The 22,794-nt window shown below is 32.7% G+C and overlaps 2 protein-coding genes across 2 annotated transcripts; both read left to right on the forward strand.

Moving 5' to 3' along the window:
* Positions 1–3,999: 3,999 nt before the first annotated feature.
* On the forward strand, positions 4,000–6,435 carry LOTGIDRAFT_172347 (hypothetical protein; the record flags this gene model as incomplete). Its single annotated transcript, XM_009049218.1, has 4 exons — positions 4,000–4,314; positions 4,741–4,819; positions 5,500–6,101; positions 6,319–6,435. The coding sequence occupies 4 exons, from the start codon at positions 4,000–4,002 to the stop codon at positions 6,433–6,435; spliced, it is 1,113 nt and encodes a 370-aa protein (XP_009047466.1).
* A 10,017-nt stretch (positions 6,436–16,452) lies between these two features.
* Positions 16,453–19,668, forward strand: LOTGIDRAFT_172348 (hypothetical protein; the record flags this gene model as incomplete). The annotated part of the gene is made up of 3 exons (XM_009049219.1): positions 16,453–16,492; positions 17,200–17,382; positions 19,574–19,668. 3 exons carry the CDS (start codon positions 16,453–16,455, stop codon positions 19,666–19,668), a joined length of 318 nt encoding a protein of 105 aa, XP_009047467.1.
* Between the last annotated feature and the right edge of the window lie 3,126 nt (positions 19,669–22,794).

The following is a 22,794-nucleotide window of genomic DNA, read 5'->3' on the forward strand; positions in this document are numbered from 1 at the left end:
TCTTGTCTTTGCAATTTCATCAATGTCGATGGATTATTCATTGTTGGTAAGAAATACACAAATCATCATTTTAGACACTTTCAACCCCAGGACCACACTTCAATTCCGGCATATGTTAAGGATACTCATCCTTTCTGCTGTACAAACCGACATAACTAATTGTTATAGGGAATTATAACTTTAGTGATTTCACCTTATTTTATTTTAAGAATAAGCATGTCGATAATAGACAAGTGATGAATAGTACAAAGTTAAGGTACAATCTTAATATGGACAAAAAATAGTTTGCTATTGTACAGTTTTAACGTTGTAAAATTTTAGCCTGTGTCCCAACTATATTTTTGTATCATTTTTTTCTTGTACTTTGCTGTATATTTATATTTGTATGTATATAAGGGTACAATAATGAAAGTTTTTCACTGTTAAAACAATGTTCGGTACATTTACAGAGCGATATAGAATTTTTTTTTATAACAGAATCATGTTGTTACTCATGCAATCTGCGATCTGTATATTAGTGTAAACAGGTTCAAAACCCACTACATTATATTAAGAAATAAGAATCATATTACGTGAAGATACAATACCATTACAAAAAAATCCCCAACTGAAACGAAAAAAAAGTAAAATATGAGGAGAGCCTATTCTCTTCTTGACATCGAAAAATATTCCAAGATAGATTACAATTGCCATAGTCGACTTGCCTCGGACGAGTTACCAACCCTTAATTAAGTAGATTTACCTCCATTTAAGTTTTAAGATGTACGACTCCGGTAATTCATTTGCCATCATTCTGTTTCCATGTCAAATCTCGAAATTCAACCTTCTATAAATTTCTCCAAAAATCTTGTTGATAATTCTCCGATATATCACATGCATCAAAAGCCTGGCCAATTATTAGTTTCTGGACAACAATTCAATATAACATGACCAGGAAAATCTTGAGCTAGCCAAACTGAAAGTAAACTGCTTGACTGTCACTGCACCTAGAAGGACTATTTTTAGAATTATCCTTCCTCGTGCAAATCCCTCATCATCTTCCAAAATCGGAAAGAATGTAATTTCAAACATCAAATTCCAATTATAGACCGAAAGTAGTCACATGTAGGCTAGGGTGCATTATCTGCCCCTTTATGTCACAAATGTCTTGTCCCTAGTCTTAAAGTGTTCCAATGCCTAATTAATAATGATTCTTAATAACCGTTTGGAATTCTGTTGATGCCTATGTGGTTCACCTAAAGGTTCAAATTTACATATATTTCACTTTTTATGTGCTTTTTCGCAATGTTACACATGATAAACAAAGCGCTGTATTGTGATATGTAATTGATTTTTGGCTGTCAGCCTATTGAAAGGTCTGATCAACTTGCAAATTTGATAAAAGTGAACTAGGATGTTCTTCAGCAGGTAGAAAACATGTAAGGATTATTCAGTTAAATTAAGATATAAGCCTTCAAGACTGAACCGGCCCTGCTACCGGAATATCATAAAATGGGATTGAAAGAAGCTATACACAGGTTGGGTAAAAATGATAAGTACAAACAGAGTAACTGCATATTATGAAACGTGTTTAATATAAGACAAGAATGGTGAATTCTCAGTACTACCAAACAACAGCAGTACCAGGGTTAAGAATATCATAATATGGACATGCTGGTATTATGCTGGACAGATTTTACTGTCTCGCGTATTCACAAACTTGAAGAATAAGTTTCAAATTCTCCTGATATCTTCCTCTTTCAACCGTTTTTCAAACACTTTGTCTTGCTCTTGCTACTGCCTTTCGGAATCTTTCCAAACTCGACCCTGGCATATATACAGTGATGCATGAATGAATTATAGACCTCACAGCGAGTGTACTCAAAAACGCCCAGTTCAGTCTAGACTAAAGTCAGTTTAAGAAGTCAATTGGTATGACAGAAATGAGACAGAAAATCAAATTTTTCGAAGATGGCTGAACATAATCTGTTGCTTTTGTAACTACTTGCGAATCGATCTAAAGTGATTAATAAGCATAACAATGTGATAACATTAATAGACTTGGATAGAAGTGTGGATATGATGTACTATGCGTGATGTACAAAACTGTTTGTTTTCAACGCACGGTATGTTCACAATTTGACCATTGCAGACAAGCATGCTACAGCCATCTTATAAGGTGGAAGTAGACGGTAGGTTACTGTCATCTACGTATTTGACTAAGTCGGTACACATGTTTCGGAGACTATTTTGAGTATGTTGAACTATGTGCAGCATTATTATCCCCCATTGAAATATGCTTTAAGATATAGAAACTACATCAAGGTGCTATCCTGAGGTGAACTTTCTAACGCTACTCTATTTCCAGTGGTGGATGACCTGAAGATCTGCAGTCTACGGGCTATGGCATGATCTTTAGCTGATTTGGTTCTTATTTGACCAATGAAATGTGTTAGAACTGGTTTCTGCAAGCCTAGGCTCCCATGGAGACCAATCTATCAAACAACTATAGCTGATTTGGCTACTTTAGATTTTTGATTCATATTTCAGTATCAACAGCTTGATCCATTTTTCCTTAAGTATTGTGATTACTGGGCTTACCATGATGCCTACCAGGAATCACTGAGCCACATTCAGGCTCTGAACATAATTAATGACTGCGCTGAGTGAGAAATCAAACTGAGCTGAGACTCTCGTGTCTGCTAGAAGTGTAGGCCTACAATACTTGAACGTTCGAGTCGTGGAACATGATAGAAAGCACAACCCAAACAAGCAGTGCTGGAAGTTATGCAATCCATTAAAATTGATTGATTGAATTATGTGTGTACCTTGTTTTCTTACATTTGATGATTCTTATTTGAAAGTTTGTTATTAAAATGAGTTGTCCAGAAACGAGAATATGTACACACTATTCTGTATTTTGTCAAGATACATCATACTTTTAGGTGCCCAGTGGACCACATAGATATTCTCCAATTTTCATAAAACTTCGCATGATTATCTTTTAGGGGCATTGGAACAAATTATAATGGGGACAGATAAATTTGAAATATAAAAAAAAGTAATGGGGCAGATGATGCACCCTAATGTAGGCATGCAACAATCCCAAAAGGGAGGGGGAAAGGGGAGACTTCTAAAAAAGAGCACGGACTACAAAGATGATTTCCAAAAATAGCACTATACAATCATTTGCATAAAAAGTTTTCTGACGTCCAAATGTTGCACAACAATGAAAAGGATTTAAGAGGTTTTCTATGTATTTGAATAGGGCATATCGATAGCTACTTTTGACATGCCTGCTCTTCTTTAGATGTCCTTGACCTGTGTTATTCCAGAAAAACGAAACAGAACAAGACTTTGTACAATTGCAAACCCAACCAATCAAGACAAATATAATATATGCTTTTTGCTCCAAGTTTTGTCAATGTTTTCGTTTGAGGAGTCCCCTACAATACCATTATTACTTCCAATGATTGGAGAGCATGCAAAAGAATTAAATATTTCATCAGGCATAAATTTATCAGACAGTTCATTAAACTAAGAACAGGTAGCGCGGCATCACTGGTGGGATAACAAGCCGAGTCCGTTCAATCAACACCTAGTACAGAAATCACACTATGTTTTGGGAAGTTTAAAGATAGGTCATCCGGTCTTTGCTGGTGATTCCAGCATGGTTGGGAAATGTGTATTGGTTTCAGTATTGTTTTTTAACGACTGGAAGACGCTCGATAAGAAAATTTTTTCAATTGAAAGTTTTCTTGCGTGAGTTAATGTCTTACTTCTTCGGGAAATGATTAAAACAAATTGTAAGGTGATTTTATTAATATGTCCGTTCAAATGAATGAATTATTAAGACCGGAGTCAAGACTTCGACCGCTTTTTTTGCAGTAGAATCAATAGAAAGCCGACTTTCTGTTGCGATCGAATATTAATAACGAATTTTATTTTTCATTTCGTACATTATTGGACGATCTTTTCAGGAAACATTAAATCCGTAATTTCGAAATATTAGTGTCGACCATGGTGATTTTAGCCAATTTACAAGTTTACATTTTGATTTTCCCATTTCAAGTTTTGTGCTTTGAAATTCAAGCTGGATCTTATATACAAACGTCAATGTTTTATGAACCTAGTACCTGTCATCAAAGTGCATTTAATAATTTTCTGTTGTCAATCCAAGAAGTTTCTGTAAAAAAATGTAGTTTGAGATGTTCGGTAACGTTAAATTGTAGGAGATTTATGTTTGATGTCAAAACTAAAAATTGTTTTTTATATGAATCTGGTGAAAATTGTTTTTCTGATGGAAATATTGGAGATAAGCGCTGTTATAGACAGGTAAGATAAGCATTGACAATATTTACAATACATTTTCCTCTGTGTGATTGATATATGGCTAAAATTTATACCATGTCTTATATTCATTTTAATTCAATTAATTAATATTAATGGGAATAAAAGACCCACTGTCATGGCAAATTCATTGGTAAATCGAAATTTGCCGACTTTTTAAAATTTGAATATCAGAATGGATAAGTTGATAATAACATAAATTTTATTCAAATAGTAAAAAAAAAAAATTGGCTGAAATTGTCTCCTATAAATAAATTTTTTTCTCATCTTCATAGTTTGTATTACCAACGCAAAGATATTATAAAACTAAAGTACTTAATATTGGTAGGTCTTTGGTCTTCTGAGCAGCAATATTTGTCAATTCCCTTCCAATGCATTTTATTGGTATATTACATCTTAATTTTTTGATAGAGGTGGCTGTGTACAGAAGTAAACTGTGTAAGATGTCCCATTGGTTATTATGGTGATGCATGTCAACATATTATACAAGGTATTAATTTCATAGCATTAAGTATAAGACAAAGATTTTGAACCATGTTCATAGATTTTTCTCTGAACATAATTTATTGCTTCTAAACATGATTTTGGTCATTACACATTACTCATGGACACGTTTATTTATATATATTATTTATTTGTTCATGAAAATGTTTATATATGTTTATAGTTTGCCCTATATATATGAATATGTTTTTTTTATATAGATTAATCCTTAAACATTTTGTATCGTTCATGGTTATATTTTGTAAAATTTAGTTCCTGAACTTTTTATTTATGGTTACAGAAACTCATTATTATGTTATTATAGATTGTTCATGAACCTGTATTCTATGCTTATAGATTGTTCCTGAACCTGTATTCTATGCTTATAGATTGTTTCTGAACATGTAACCTATGCCTATAGATTGTTTCTGAACATGTAATATATTTTTAAAAAAATCGTTATATATGGTTAAAGATTGTTCCTGAAGCTTTTTCTATATTATTATAGATTGGCCCCGAACCTTTTTATGTATTGTTATAGATTGGTCCTGAACATGCATTATATATTTATGTTTATAGATTGTTCGTAAACAATTTATGTAAACGAATCATTCCTGAAAATGTATTATAATTGGTCCTGGACGTGTATTATATTTGTTAACAGATAAGTTTATTTTATCTTTATAGATTGTTCCGACCAAAACTTGACTTTATCAACTGCTTCGTCATTTATTAAGTCGTACATCAGACCAGCTAGTAATGGAGTTATATTGGAAGCTAAATGTGTGTATAAACCAGGTATATTCCAAGCTACTTTAATCCAATCCCGAGATAATAATTGTAGCGAAGTCAGTTTCACCAAAACTTGGGACGAGTATGCTAATGGATTCGGTTACATACACAGTGAATATTGGCTTGGGCTTAACCATGTGTATAACATCCTACAGAATCATCCATCGTTCCAATTTTATTATCGCATGACATCTTTAACAGAGACAAAAACTGGAATTCACCACAACTTTAGCATATCAAATGCTGCTAATAGTTTCCGAGTGATATCTGCATTTGATTTAAGTCAAAATCCAAGACCTATTGTCAACAGATTATTTTCAACATATGATGCAGACAGCACGAATAACAATTGTCCAAACAGATTTAAAGGTGGATGGTGGTTTGCAGATGGTCCTAATTGTAATTTAGCAAATCCAAATGGAAAGCGAAATGATTCTGTTTTTGAAGCTAATATACACTGGTTGGTACAATTTCAACAGACAGATAAAATCATACAGGTAGCTGTGATGTTGAAAAGGATGACCTAGTTTTATTTGACTGTGATTGGGGGTATATGTAGATGGGATTAGCATCAAGAGAATGTGGCATCAATGAAATATTCTATATCCGGTGATATTATTTAATCAGTTAAAGTACACCATTTCTTTCAAAAATCTATGTCGGAACTTCTGTGAAATTCCATTCCATCACTTTCAAGAATTCTTTGTTTTGTAGTGTATCGTTGTGGCTTTACACATTATATATACCCCCGATGTACCTCCAACATATCACATTTGTCAGGTCGTCAATTACAATGGAAGAAACGATGATGGTCAAGTATGTCCAGGGTGACACATACGAGATCAGATAGGTTAGGTGCGTAGCTTTAAAAAGAGTTGTTCAAATTTACGGACGGTGAAATATTTTAATATGACTCTTAAAATTAAATATTTCTAAGTAGCCCAAATAACAAAACTATGCGTCCAAAGTGTTTGTTGAAGTGGAACATGACGTGACGACTACCCTACCTGTGATTAGTACAGTAAATTGTGATAAATGTTACATCTGGAATAGAATAAAATGATACCACTTCTGGGCTTATTGACTATTTCATCCCAGAAAAGACGTTACAAATGTTGTAACAACTATCGCAAAAGATACGCCTTTATGTGGCTATGATTCCAACGTTCTAACCATCTGGCATACAACTTGACCTAAAGAGGTGTCACGTTTCCATCTATCTTGAATATAAATCAGTGGTTTTCAACCTTTTTCTTCTATTACCATTGATCGCTTGCATTAGCCCCTTGCCTTTAAAAATTCTTACTAATTCATGCTTTCTCTTTCCCTGTGATCTTTATCATCTATATAACCCAACTTTAATCATAATTGTCAAAACTATTCTATGCTAGACTACAAAGTGTCCCACAAAATTTAAAAATTATCTCTCTAGTATAAATGAACTCCCCGACACCCCACACTCGAAACGCTTATACAACTTATATGTTTTATGACTATATGTATTTGCGAATAAAAACACTAGTGCTAACGAACCGAACCGCTAAACGAAACCCGAAATTAACATTAATAGTTTGACAATACATTGGTAGCAGCTAACGAAAATTTCATATGGAGGAGTTTGATCCCACAATAGGAAGAAAAAGAACCAAATGTTATTTCAAGACTGTGTTTAGACAGTACGAAAACACATGAACAATACGCTTTGTTGTATTTTCATCATTAACTGTAAGCAGTTAATTAAAGTAAGTTGTTATGTCTATGTCCCTTGTGTACTGAATAGTTTACTTATTGTTAAAATAAATGAAATACAAATAAACAGAAGTTCCTTAAAACTTTAAAAAAAACAAAATATGTATTTGATCGTTATAGGAAAATAGAAGTCTAAAGGTGCGGGCACATGAACAGACTCGAATCGAGTAAAATCTCGAGTGTGTCTGTGCTTCCACGACAAGATTAATTTGTTGCCAACAGGATTTATAATATCAAAAGTTTAATAATTGACTCCGATAATTTCATCGTCTGTAAGACCAACTGGTTTTGGTCGAAAATTTTTGTCGGCGACTAGAATCTTGTCAAGAGTTTCAACGACCGTCTGCAGGAACAAGAGGAGACAAACATCTTATGGCGATAAGCACGATCTGATCACGGAATTGAAGTGAAAATGAATCTGATTGGATGATGTTGCTTTGTGGAGTCTTCGTCGTGGTCAACAAAGAAAACAATCACCGACAAAGAAAAAATTGGCGACAAATATCAAACTGCTTTGATGTTCAAAAACTGGTCGTCTGTCCGCAGCATTTACGAGCAGAATTACGAGCAGAGTAATTCCGTGTCCCATCACTGTCATATATTTGATTAGTTATCAATTGTGGTTTTTAAGACAGTAGTACAGTCCCTTTGATATTAAATTGTGAATTCGCCTCGGTGTGACTAAATGCCCTCAGCAGGCTTAAACAGAACAAGTACTAGTACTTGTGTACTAGTAATACAATAATTGTCATTGATGAACTTTGCACTTAAAAAAATGAAATAATGTATTAAATCTCAATTGATTTTTTCTGCTTTAGATTAAAACATCTCAAAAAACAAATAAATAAAAAATACAAAAACTTTGTGAAGATTGATCTAATCAAAACCATCCTAGTATTGATCTATATCTAAATCGGAAGATGCAAATGTAATATGATAATGATTGTATATTACTTTTGAGAGTCAATGACCCAAAGAAGAACATAATTACCACAATGTTAAAGTTAATAAATAATAATTGTCATATTAAGGTGAAATCAGAGAATACATGTACACGTGCAATATAATCCGAAATAAATATTATATTTAGAGATGATCACTTACATAATGTATATACGTCTGAATATATACAAATATACAATTTGATAATATAATTGAAGATTAAATAGATACATAAATAATTCATGAAATATACTTATACACATATATTAACTGGAAGAAATATTTCTCATCTTTAGTGCATGATAGATGAACCTTGCTTTGTGTATCTTTCCTTCAAGAACTCACAAAATATCTTGAGATTCAACTCGGTAGGCCGTCAGAATCGAGAAATATTTCCTTCAACCACATTAAAACTAGTTGGTTGGTTTGTAGATGACAAGTTAACGTACGCTTTCAGCGTAAAGTTGGTAGTTGGATTGGTTCAAATTGGATGATTCTGTGTTGTTGGTTTGGTTGTTGATTCTTCGTTAGATCTGGTCGGGTCAAATGACATGGCGGTGAAACTCGGCCCTGGATGGTGTGGCGTGAGTTACTCGATCTCCTTCATTCTTCCAAACTCGTTCTGATCATGGTATTTCTTGTGGATTGTAGTCGAATGGTAGTCGTTGGTTTGGTTTAGTTTGGTTTGGCTAGATTATCTAATAACTGTTGGAAAAATAGAAGACCTGAAAAAATAAGATAATAAGAAAGAATGTGAGAAAAGAGGGAGAAAGAAAAAAAAAAGGGGGGGGGGGGAGCTTTAAACAAAAGGGGGAAAGATGTTCTCTGATGTTTCTGCAATGAAACTTGTTAAATTGATAGGATATAATTAAAAAGTTAAGAAACTTTGAGAATAAAGAAACTTTGACAATAAAAACTTAGCCTATCTGTTCTGTTTTTAAGACAGATTTGGTTATAAATTGGAAGATCAAATCAAAGCCGCCAGTGGGCGTATATAACCTTGACTGTAAGCTTTAATATTATTTTTACTGTAATACTCAAATCTTCGTTTAAGATGGGTTTCCTTATTCTTTAGTGTCAAATTAAACAAATATTTGATTATTGGTGTTTCTAATGAATAATCATGTATTCCTAATCATATCATTATGCTCTTATTGCATATGGTTTTAACCAACCATAAATGTCCATGTATGTACAGTCTGGATAAACAATAAAAACCGGACTTTTTGACCTTTCTTGATCGGTCACTCATTGGAACTTTGCTGGTAATTCTCTTCTAATTTAGCGAATTCTTAATCAAGTCATTAGAACACCTCTACTTTCTATCCAGATAAGTATTAGCATTTCCATTTTTATAAATGAAGATAAGGGAAATGGAAATAGAACAAAGATCATATAATCATAAATACAATAGAAAGACATTTCTATATTCAACAATTTGCACTGTTCAATATACATGTAATTTTAAACCTAGTTAATTCCATTATTATTTAAACTGTTAATTTTATAGATTTTACATATTTTTAAACACGAAGGTATTGGCATAATATTAGGTATCACCGGCTGGGCAAACACGCTTTCCCATAACTATATTATACAAAAGTTCCTAACTCTATAGAAAACCTGTGGCTTCTACAGCATGAATCCTTAATGTATGTGGGAGATCTATTGGGTCTGGTTCCAGTCAAAAAGTTTTGTTACAAAAATATTATTTACAATTAAACATAATTACAAATATTCATATTGGATGTTCAGGTTAGTATGTACAGATCGTCAACACGTAATAAAAATAATGACTTAAAGGGAAAGTTGCGCCATTCTTTTTGACTAATCATACTTTAGTCTCAGCAACGGAATCATTTTTAGCTTAGCCAATCAGTAATAGTGTTCACAGCTCGCCGTCGAAATTTGAGCCTTCAAATCCAAGTGTGTCCAGAATTATCCGCATTTGAATGCTATAATGACGACTCGCCATTTTAAAATACTCTGTGATATATAGATCACTAGAACTAACTGATGTTTTAGCTGATTTCCTTCCGGAATGTCTGCATAGAAATAGTGAGTAAAAGTCATAGTTTGAGGAATATTTAAAAGAATTATGCATACGTTTCCAGTACCTTTGAAGACTATTTACATATATTCAACCCCCCAAAATGGTGCAGCTCCATATGTCGTATGTATACGAGACATACTTCCTCAAGTGTTTCCATTACATTTTACTGGATATTATTATTATTACGTATGCCAATTTATGATTTATGATTTCAAGATGAAGAAAAGCACCAACATTGATTCGGGGCTCTAATGCAGTGATTTCAACCTTTTCCATCCCTGACACCCAACAAGCAATCATTAAACCCCTGAACCCAAATGCAAATCTTTCAAAAGAAAATTTATAATTTTATATATTTTATAATTTTTCATTCAAGCTAAGCTTAATACTTCCCTTCCGGACTAGTTTTGATCAATGGTTGTTGCTGTTTCACGTCTATCTATTGAAAAACATGCACCAGAAGTACTAAAACCATGTACATCCCCAAAGATATTTATTCTCTTCTAAACAACATTTGGTCACACCCCTGGCACCCTAGTACCAATACGTTATAGGGGATAACAACGCCCCAAGTTAGGAAATAGAGCTCCAAGCTCGCTGTATACCATTACATTGGAAGAAGAAGATCTGACCTACAATACAATCTTTAGAATCTTACGAATCTGAACAAGGTGTAAAGGAGGTGGTGTCTTTCCACATCATATCTCAAAGTAGTCATATCTCAGCCCGGCATTCAGTGTCTATAGCTAGGTTGAAGTGATCAATGTTTTTACCTGATCAATAGTATCACAATACTATCACACACTTTCCAACTGAAGTGATGCAAACCTTGTCAAAATGTCCAATATAGATATAGCGTAATTACTGTAATCTGAAACCGACAACCCTTCAAGGTTGGCAAAGAATGTAAAAATTGGACTATAATCTTTGGTAATATTTTGCACCATTACCAGCCTTTCATCATTACATATATGCGATACCAGATGAAAAGTCATGACCACGAGGGGATAGCAATTTCTATACGATGTGTTTATTTAATGGAATTTAGAAATCAGTGATATATTTGAGATCTTCGTATTTTAGTATATTTGACTCAATATCATAAAGATTTTAAGTGGTTCCTAAATATAGTGCACTAAAGCTGCCTGTGGTTCTCAAAGACTATGCAGTTTACACCAAAAGTTAATTACCAATGTCAAATGTCGTAACATCGTGATGCTAATAAGACGCGAAAATTCACTTATCAAAATTAAATGATAAGAATTTAATGATTTTATCAGATTAAATGATATAAAATCAATAATATCTACAACGATTTTCCTTATCCGCTTGATCAATCTTATGTCTTTGAAAAGATTTTAGAGATTGATCACAATCACATTTCTCTTAACGGTTAGGCTTTCTTTAAAAAAAAAAAACAAGCAGCTGATGCGTTTAAACGTTGGATATATTGCTATTTTAAACGCTTCTGTTCAAAACGTTTTATTCATAGTTTCAAGTCTGTTTAGATTGTGGTTCCAGAAAGAATTTTAAACGTCACTATCGCCAAATCAATACTTTGCTCTTATGCTTAAAACACTCACCTTTACAGCTTTATGAACTTCATGAAATTGACGTTATGGCATGCACGTTATTAGATGACTCTCTCCTAATCTTTTTCATATTTTGTTGTTTTTGACCAAAAGATTTCATATTATTTTTTTCTATTTTAAGAGGAACATTTTGGGAAAACATTTTATATCTACATTTAATCTTAGTTTATTTTAACTGTGTCTCATTTGTTAGCAGGATGATCACTATAATGCAGTCGCAATTATAATATCTTATGATCGACATGGCAACCTGCAATAATTTTTTGTCGATCATCATTTCAGGCTCATTAACAAGCGCCTGTCAATTAACTAATTAAATTCAAATTGGAAACACGCATTTTTGTTTTGTTTTAGATTTCATGCACATGTAAACAGCCTTTCGAATGTTGTCTTTGCCGGTGAAAATCTTCCATTATTTTTAATTATCAGTTAAGATTAATTAGTTTAATTACTAATTGAAATTGTGATTCACAGATGAATGTTTAACTCACGATAATCCTTTGGATTCTTTAGTGTGGTTCTGTATTACCTCTATAAATGGCATGCTTTGCCAAAAGTTCCGTCCTTGACCCTTGAACGTATTTTAACTATTAAATATGGAACATTGATTTCTCGCCCAAGAGATATCAAGAAACGACATAGCGAGGAAAAAAGCAAGAAAGGGGAGAAGGGAGGGGTTTGGGAGGGGGGGAGGGGGGGGGGGTAAAAAAAAAGGCGAGAAAGGGAGGTAAAGGGTGAGAAAGCTAGGAAAAGGGCGAGAAATTTTCCTCGCCTTATTTTTACAATCGATTTTTCGCCTTTTTCTTTACTTTCTCGCCTTCTCCCTAACCCTTTTCCTCACTTTCTCGCCCTTTTCCCGCTTTCTCGTCTTTTTCCTCGCCTTTTTTTCAGTACAGATTTTTTTGAAATCGTTCATTTTAATAAAATTATTTAAAAATTCATACACAATCTTGCTAAATTGATTTCGAAAGAATGTAAATTAAACCTAGCACATATTACTTCAAAATAATGAGTTTTGCTATTGTTTCCGGAATGTGGTATTTTGCTCAAGTATTTAATATCGGTGCCCATGTCGGTCCGTCTTTTCATTGTGTTGGTAATCGATAGAGAATGTAAGTTTAACTCGATTTAACTTTCAATAATAATTTTGAATCTCTCCGAAAATTAACTGTCGTGATATAACCCCGTGTGATAGCCCCGCTTGTATTAGGAAATTCCATAGCTCATTCAGCTTTGCCCGATTTCGAAAAAAGTGACAAATGCACTAGTTGTTTAAGTTTTGAGTAGATTTTCATCATAGAAATGTGACTGTCAAACTACCCCGACATGCCCACCTCCCATGCAATCGTTTACTTATCTACAGTCTTCAGTGGCTTAATTGCCATTACTGGTACGCCCACCCTCAGACACAATGTACCAAAATAACTGTCTAAAAGGTTGACATACAATATAATTTACGTTGTTCACTACTTTAGTTAAGGGCCTATCAAGGGTAATACTGTCATTACAGACGGGAAATCTTTCAATCGTTTATTAACAGGCATTAAATTGACTTACAAATGGGTCTCCAAATGCATAATCATGTTAAAATTAAAATGGGGTGGTCATCCCGCATGACCACTCATCTAGATGAACTGAAAGTTTTTATAATGAAGGATTTCCAACTTTGGGTCAGAGAAATTGTATTTGATCCATGGTACTTCATCCATGGTTGTATATAGCCGAATAGGATGTGATAAACCATTCTTCTGAAATAGAAAATATCTCCAACTTACATCATCTGCTAATTTAGGTGTATAAGAGATGTATTCTGTAACTGTATTAACTATACGACGGTTTGATAACTTGCAAATTCTCAGCTTTAAATGGAGGTATGTTTCAAAATTAAATATACAAATTTTGCACAGGAAATATAAATTAATCTTTTAAGGGCAAAAAAAAAAAATAACCCGATTGATTTGTACGCAGTTTGTTTTGTATTGCCATTATGTTCATATCATGTAACTTTCAGACCGATTCGATCCGAACATGAAAATTTTTAAATTTTTTCAATTGAATGCGATAAATAGAAAATTCCAGTTAAATCGGTCCGTAAATCAGTGCGTACTTCTGAAAAAAAAACTAGGATAAAGTCGAGAAGGAAGAAAGGGAAGAACAAGGCGAAAAGGCGAGGAAAAAGCGAGAAACCGAGGAAAAAGGTGAGAAAGCGGGGTAAAAGGCGAGAAAGCCTGAGTAAAAAAGGCGAGAAGTCAAAAATGTCTTTTTTCTCGTCTTTTCCTCGCCTTTTTCTCACCCTTTCGCTTCCGCCTGGGCGTGAAGTTAAGTTTTCTTGCTTTCGAGAGTAGATATGGCCGGCTTCCATAATTAAGCTATGTTTTCGGAAGCTTTAAAATCTAAAATGATACTTACGAAAACCTAAAAACACAAATAACTACAATATATTGTTAAGACTGTATAAGCCAATATTGAATATAAAATATTTTGATATCTGTATTCTATAGCTAATTTCGTATACTTACGATGCAGGGAAAATATTTCAGATAATATTATTTCGAGTCCAGGAACGCATATTCATGGGCTCTGCTTTTAAAGTTTATTGAAAGTTTTGACAGTCATGTAAACGGAAAAGCTTTTCAGACAAGTTTCTTAAAAGGGGCTGTAGAAAGATGTTTTTAAGATTTGTATCTATCAAAGTCATGTATAGCTTCTATTTGCATCTTTCAGGTTGCCCGTCGTATAGAATATTTGATGATCATTTAATCCGATTAAAAATATCCATATTTTATTGTTATTATATTATTTGTGCAATACATTACTGACAGGAAATTAAATGCTTCTTTTATGACAAAAAAGTCTATAGGGGCACATAATCAATAAATGCTAGTTATTATTCATGGAAGAATTATAATACGATTATGGGATATTGTAGTCAATCAATAATTGCGCAGCGGTATCATGTACATCACTATTTTTCAAAATTCATTATATATAATGTATATAATTCATTATAAAAATACTGTTGATCCTCTCTAAATGCACCATCCGATCCATTCATGATATTTGCGATGCTAAAAGTAAAAGAATGAATATGGTCCGCCATAAACGTCTCAGATGGTACTACTACTACTGTAATTCACTACTACAACTACTGTAGTTTACTACCACTACTACTGTAATTTACTATTACTATTACTACTGTAATTTACCACTACTACTATTGTAATTTACTACTACAACTGTAATTTACTACCACTAATAATACTACAACTATAATTTAATACTACTAGTACTACTACTATAATTTACTACTACAACTACTACTACTACTACTGTAATTTACTATTACTACTACTACTGTAATTCACTACTACTATTGTAATTCAATACTACTACTACTACTGTAATTTACCACTACTACTATTGTAATTTACTACTACAACTGTAATTTACTACCACTAATAATACTACAACTATAATTTACTACTACTAGTACTATTACTACTATAATTCACTACTACTACTACTACTACTGTAATTTACCACTACTACTATTGTAATTTACTACTACAACTGTAATTTACTACCACTAATAATACTACAACTATAATTTACTACTACTAGTACTACTACTATAATTTACTACTACAACTACTACTACTACTACTGTAATTTACTATTACTACTACTACTGTAATTCACTACTACTATTGTAATTCAATACTACTACTACTGTAATTCACTACTACAACTACTGTAATTTACTACTACAACTAATACTACTGTAATTCACTACTACAACTACTGTAATTTACTACTACTACTACTACTACTACTACTGTAATTCACTACTACAACTGCTGTAATTTACTGCTCTTACTGTTATTTCAGAGTACTTTGTGAGAAAGTAGAGTCATACGTATTCAAACTGATCCCTCGGTCGCCTCAGGTAACTTGGCAGATTCTGAGCCTGTGCCGAACACTTACACGAAGATTTTCCGCACTCAAAACTTTGAGTCATAAAAAGGTTTTTCATATGAATACCAAATTCAGTATGGATCACCATGACCTTCAATCGAAAAGATTTTTCCAAACCGCATTGGTCATAGTTGAGTAAGAAATCATAACCCTCACTTTCAGGTAATGACACAGTCCATCACTGAAAATCAATAAACAAAAATGATAAAATCGCCATGAAAATCGATATCCACATACTTGCCTTTCAATAAAAACATAAACCAAAAATCAAATCATTCCATCAAGAACTATAGTCTTTAAATTGAACACTTGATGGGACCCTTTCAGCCGTACTTTTTGTGCTTGTTTTATATTAGTAATACATCCTGTTTAGAAGGATCGATAATTTTCAGATTTGATGTTTTGAATTTCTTTTAAGTAGCAAGCACGGTTTCACGATCCAATTGAAAGAGAGAAATCATGTCAAGGAATTAAATCATAATTGATTCAAAATTGTTATCTTTAACTTTTCACATTCAGGAGTTGCAATGTAACAAGATGGTTGTTCTGTTTTTTCTTGTACTAGCACCAAACCTGGGTAAGTGAGATTTCTTTGTTTTTTAATTCAGGAGAGCTTCCTTAACTTTGAATTTATATTTTATATGTTTAAAATTTGGAATTGGGAAGTGGCATTTTTCTTCATAATGGTAAGTTTGTGATATTTCTTTATCATTTTTTTCATTATTAAAATTGATATTTTTCTTTACGCTTTTGACTTTATTGTAATTCGAAACTAACTAAGAATGGTTGCATAATTTTATCCTTTAATGACTTACTATGAACAATAACTCAACTACAAAATTTAACTCGTTTAAGATAATTTTACAATAAACAAACATGCCTTTGTCCGATTCCTGAACGAACATGGAAATATGAAAAGACAAAAATAATGACAATATGTCAAGTCATGATGAACATGAAATTATTGCTTTAGTCATAAAACATAAAGTGTAATGTGGTATGCACAAGTTGCCATGGATAAGATTGTTGCAACGCAGAGGGATTTTGGATGACATTGCCATAATATAATACATACATGAGGGTAAATCAGTATCGACACGTCGCTTATATTTGATCATGTTATAAAACAGACTTTCCCGCCATTTTGTTCCCTATCACCCCTACCCGCATGTGCATGATCTGAGTCAATATTGGTCAGAACTTATTTTTGGAACCTTATTAACTTTTCAGAATTTTTTAATAGAAAAAATGAGTATAACAACGTATCTTTTCTATTCTTTTCAGTTTTTGGTATGTGTCCTGAACCAGATCCGGTCATAAATTCTTACAGGTATAAAGATGATAATTTTCTTGAAGAAGGAAGCTGGTTGAATTATACATGTTATATGAATTATGTTCTTTATAGTGGTGATCTTGACAGACAGTGTTCTAATGGGAACTTTACAGGACAACCACCTGTATGTGTTTGTAAGTAATTATTTTATTCGGAAAACCTTTGTGTAATAAAATTGTGTCCGTCGAGTGTCATCTAACAAGAGGTATATTCTAAAGTAACAATTTCAGTTGCGTGATTTCTTGTTGAGATAGTAGTAGAAATAATGGTAGAGATTATGCACCCACCCCCTCTCGGATAGGAATAACCCAATCCCCATGAATAGGTTACATTTGCTGCGTTACAATGAGGTACATGTCTTGTCATTGCGATTTAAACACAATGAAAAGGAGCAGTGCTTTAAATAACACCCTGGACATAATCATGTTCATCAGATTGGGGTAACGCGTTTTATTAAATCAAGGACATCACTGCAAACGAACGGACGAGATAACATGATTCAATCTTTGAAAACAGAAATATAATGTAAAAGTATTAAGCGTAGCATTGTAACATGAAGGAAGGGCATTGATTTTTTATTGTATAAAAATAACATCGAATTCTGTACCCCGATGAACACGTATCCAACTGAATTAAAATAACTCTATTTCGAGTTTACAAAGTCGTTTCTTTTCTTCGTTTCAATATATTGTCTCCATTGTAATGTAATAAGTTTTCTACCATAGTTCCAAAAGAATCAAATGCTCTCCTTTTGGGTTTAGATATTCCACAATTCGTCATTATTATGGCTATGTATTGGCAATATTATTGATGTAGATAACATAAGCTCTGTACCTCAAACACCCGACCCCTTTGTGATCATAAACGCTTTAACATTAAACATTTGATTAAACTTGGTATCTACATAATTATCAAGAACAAGAAATATAAAACCAGAACTTATAAAAAGATTGTTTTAATATTTCTATATCGCTCTACAATTGGTGTATTGAGTACTACTTTAGCAAGGAGAATTTTTTGTTATTATTACCAAGAACTAGACAAGTTTGAAGTTTTAATTTTAGTATTTTGCGATAATTATAAATAGTTATAAAAAGTAAAGTATATTGCTCTATTTTTTTCTTGAATAACTTTCCTTGTAGTCTTACGGATAATTTTGATCCTGAGATTATTTTGAGAAACCCGATCAGATTAAAATATAGCTGTTTTTATTTTTTTTATCTAAATACATATTGGACAATGTTAATCATACTGAATATTGATCAATTGATCCTACTAAATATTGATTCACTCTAAAAATCGATCATATAATAAGACAACGTCATTGAACAACAATCACCGGTTAAAGTTTTAGGGGTCCATACACTTTCAATAAAACCATCAATATATGAGTCAATATAATTGAACGTGTGTGCCTTATATTGATGAAAAATATTGTCAATAACCATCATTGAGTCAAAATATCATTTTGATTTTTATTGACGATTCATTAATATAGCGATAAAGCGTCAAATATCAATAATGACCTTGTGTGGAGAAAAACTCAATATATGTCAATTTTTTTAGAATTTCAATGAACGAAAGTAATGACGGAAATATTTTAATCGTATGTGGGAATTTTCTGTCAGTAGTATTGAGTCAATGATATTGATGGTTTGGACGTCTATAGGCATTGTTTCTTGTCTGAAGACGACGGGAGAAACACATCGAAACGTTACATAAAACTGCGATTGTTTTTCCACAAAGCTGTGTCTATATATCGTTGTTACAATTACTAAATGTCATTAAAAGAGTTAAATATGAATCAGACTGAATAATTATATTCGTCACATGTCGTTGGCGGAGATGACCAAAGTCCATATATGATCGTACTCGATAGGATGAGCATCGTGGAATGCGTCACATCTATCCAAATGATATTCTTATAATGTGTCCATTCAAATTCAATTTTGAATAAAAGAAATATGAAACGAATAAATATGACCAGCTTCTGTGTGTGTATTACATGTTGTAACTTGTAACAACTTGTAAAAACAATTATTCCATTACCCGAGCCTTGGTGAAGGAAATACTTAATGCGACAACGAACTTCGTAAATTTTATGTCATATAAGCACGAGTGAAACATTCTATTTATCACACAACTATCAACAAACGTATATTGTCTTTAAATTCTTTGCACTTTCTCTATAAAGGGCCTTCATCTAGGTGTCAGCCTTTCTGCACCTTTGAAATAAATGTAACAAAAAAGACCTGGGTAAAAACGTTCATGTGATTACTTAATTTAAACTTTTAATCAAAATTATGTTATTATGAATAATTTCAGGCCCTTTACCTTCCATTTTAACTGAGTCGTCAATTTCAAAGATTGCCATGTTATCTGATTCAGGATTGTCTGATTATGTTGTTCATGGTGCATGAATAAAATACCTAATTTGCATAGTTATTAACCTAAGCTACATATATAGGTATGTGTTAGGTATTGTTGTGTGATAAAGCCGTATATTAAATCAAGGGCAGTAACTCATAAATACAACGTTAAAGTATTAAGCGTAACGTCGTTAAAGGAACGAATGGCATTGATTTTTATCGTAAAACAAAGCAACATTAAATTCCTTACCCAGTCAATTAAATCAAAGTCATGGTATATCGACCTTTGCCTGTCTTCTTTTATTTTCGTACTAATACCGAACATACTAAAAAATCCAATACTTTTTAAATCCCACACTTAATTGCGATATAGATGCTTTTTTTGTCGATACCCATCCTACCTCCATGTGCAGCCTTTGGTCCCAATCGAATTTTTGTAATGGGTGTTTTTGATGTTGTTATAAAGGAATGGGATAAAGTTTGAATTTAAGTTCTTAAAGATGATTAGAAGAGTTATTGCCCATTTCTCAAGAAAATGAACTAATCAAGTTTTGCACGAATCTTTCTTAAATATTAATTAATAAACTCAGCTGAAAGTCATGTTGACGTTTTCGAACTTTGCGACATATATTGAAATTCGGAACTTCACGTTACATAAATTAGAATTTATAGCCCTGTTCCCTGTTCCACCAAAATTTACTGTCATTTGTGAAAAATGTAACGTTAAAAAATTTGATCATGAGATAATTTTCTGAAACAAAACAAGGCCGAGTACGTATTCAGCGACAACTGAAGGCTTTTGTTAGATGTTTTCAAAACATAATCGGTATTATTGATTTGACAAGCAGACTGTTTGACATTTTGATCAAATTGATTAAATAATTATTATTATCTAATGTCATGAAAATGACTTTTAACTTTTTTTTTAAACTTTAAACAATTCTAGCATGTCATGACAAGAAAAGGGCTTTAGCATCGATCTATAATTGTTGTGTTTTGATGCTTGATCGATCTATTGATTCCACTGATGGTTTTCTTTGTAAATCAATTTGTCAATGTAGTTTGCGATGAACATTTTTTATATATTCTGTTAATGTCAGAGAGACATTGCTTCAGGTATTCTATGCATTTGCTTCACTTCAAAGGCAACCATTGTTGGTTTGATTTGGAATCCAACATATTTTGCTATATTCTGTATGCCCCGTAAACAGGGCAGAAAACAGCAACCCCTGTCCGATTTGTCTTGTTTTTCAGTCACTCTTCAGTACATTCCCGAAACCAATGTTTTGATCCAAGTATACAGAAGTACAGCAGACTTAATTTCATGTTCTGTTTTTGCTCAAAACTATACAGCAGAAAAAGAGCGGAATACTCATTGAATTATTGATAACACTAAACATTGATCAAACTGAATATTGATTTGACTGAACATTGGTGATATTGATCATACTGAATATATTAATTTGTCTGAACATTGGTGATATTGATCGAACTGAATATTGATTTGTCTGAACATTGGTGATATTGATCAAACTGAATATTGATTTGTCTGAACATTGGTGATATTGATCAAACTGAATATTGATTTGTCTGAACATTGGTGATATTGATCAAACTGAATATTGATTTGTCTGAACATTGGTGATATTGATCAAACTGAATTTTGATTTGACTGAACATTGGTGATATTGATCATACTGAATATTGATTTGTCTGAACATTGGTGATATTGATCAAACTGAATATTGATTTGTCTGAACATTGGTGATATTGATCAAACTGAATATTGATTTGTCTGAACATTAGTGATATTGATCAAACTGAATATTGATTTGACTGAACATTGGTGATATTGATCAAACTGAATTTTGATTTGACTGAACATTGGTGATATTGATCATACTGAATATTGATTTGACAGAACATTGGTGATATTGATCAAACTGAATATTGATTTGTCTGAGCATTGGTGATATTGATCAAACTGAATATTGATTTGACTGAACATTGGTGATATTGATCATACTGAATATTGATTTGTCTGAACATTGGTGATATTGATCAAACTGAATTTTGATTTGACTGAACATTTGTGATATTGATCATACTGAATATTGATTTGTCTGAACATTGGTGATATTGATCAAACAGAATTTTGATTTGACTGAACATTTGTGATATTGATCATACTGAATATTGATTGTCTGAACATTTGTGACATTGATCAAACTGAATATTGATTTGTCTGAACATTGGTGATATTTATTGATTTGTCTGAACATTGGTGATATTGATCAAACTGAATATTGATTTGTCTGAGCATTGGTGATATCGATCAAACTGAATATTGATTTGACTGAACATTGGTGATATTGATCAAACTGAATTTTGATTTGACTGAACATTGGTGTTATTGATCAAACTGAATATTGATTTGTCTGAACATTGGTGATATTGATTGTAACGATATCTGTTTAACTGTATTTACTTGTAATCTCCCTTTAATGTACCTCGCATGCGCGCCGTAAAAAGGAAGTTCTCAGTATGTCTCTCTCTAATAAATAACGTTGTTAAAACTCTCTAGTCTTTTCTGACTCACCAACTTAACATACAAGACAACAACGTTACATTGATCAAACTGAATATTGATTTGTCTGAACATTGGTGATATTGATCAAGCTGAATGTTGATTTGTCTGAACATTGGTGATATTGGTCAAACTGAAGATAGATTTGACTGAACATTGGTGATATTGATTGTAACGATATCTGTTTAACTCTATTTACTTGTTATCTCCCTTTGATGTACCTCGCATGCGCGCTGTAAAAAGGAAGTTCTCAGTATGTCTCTCTCTAATAAATAACGTTGTTAAAACTCTCTAGTCTTTTCTGACTCACCAACTTAACATACAAGACGTTACATGGTGTCAGAAGCGTGTCAAGACTAACCCAAAGACTCTGTCTACAATATGTTTTACTGATTAAAACCTTTGGTGAGCTTAAAATCGTCAACATTCTGGTGAAGGTGCGTAAATCTATGACGTCACACACATTCCTTTCTTCGCGCTGAAGTTAAAGGTCATCTCACGCCACATCGAACAATCTCAACTAAGATGGACAATCAAGTTCAACAAGCCCCTCAAGCACAAGTTCAACAACACGACTGGCAAGAAACTGT

The sequence above is a fragment of the Lottia gigantea genome (genome assembly GCF_000327385.1).
Source record: "Lottia gigantea unplaced genomic scaffold LOTGIsca_131, whole genome shotgun sequence".
In the NCBI taxonomy this organism is placed as follows: domain Eukaryota; kingdom Metazoa; phylum Mollusca; class Gastropoda; family Lottiidae; genus Lottia; species Lottia gigantea.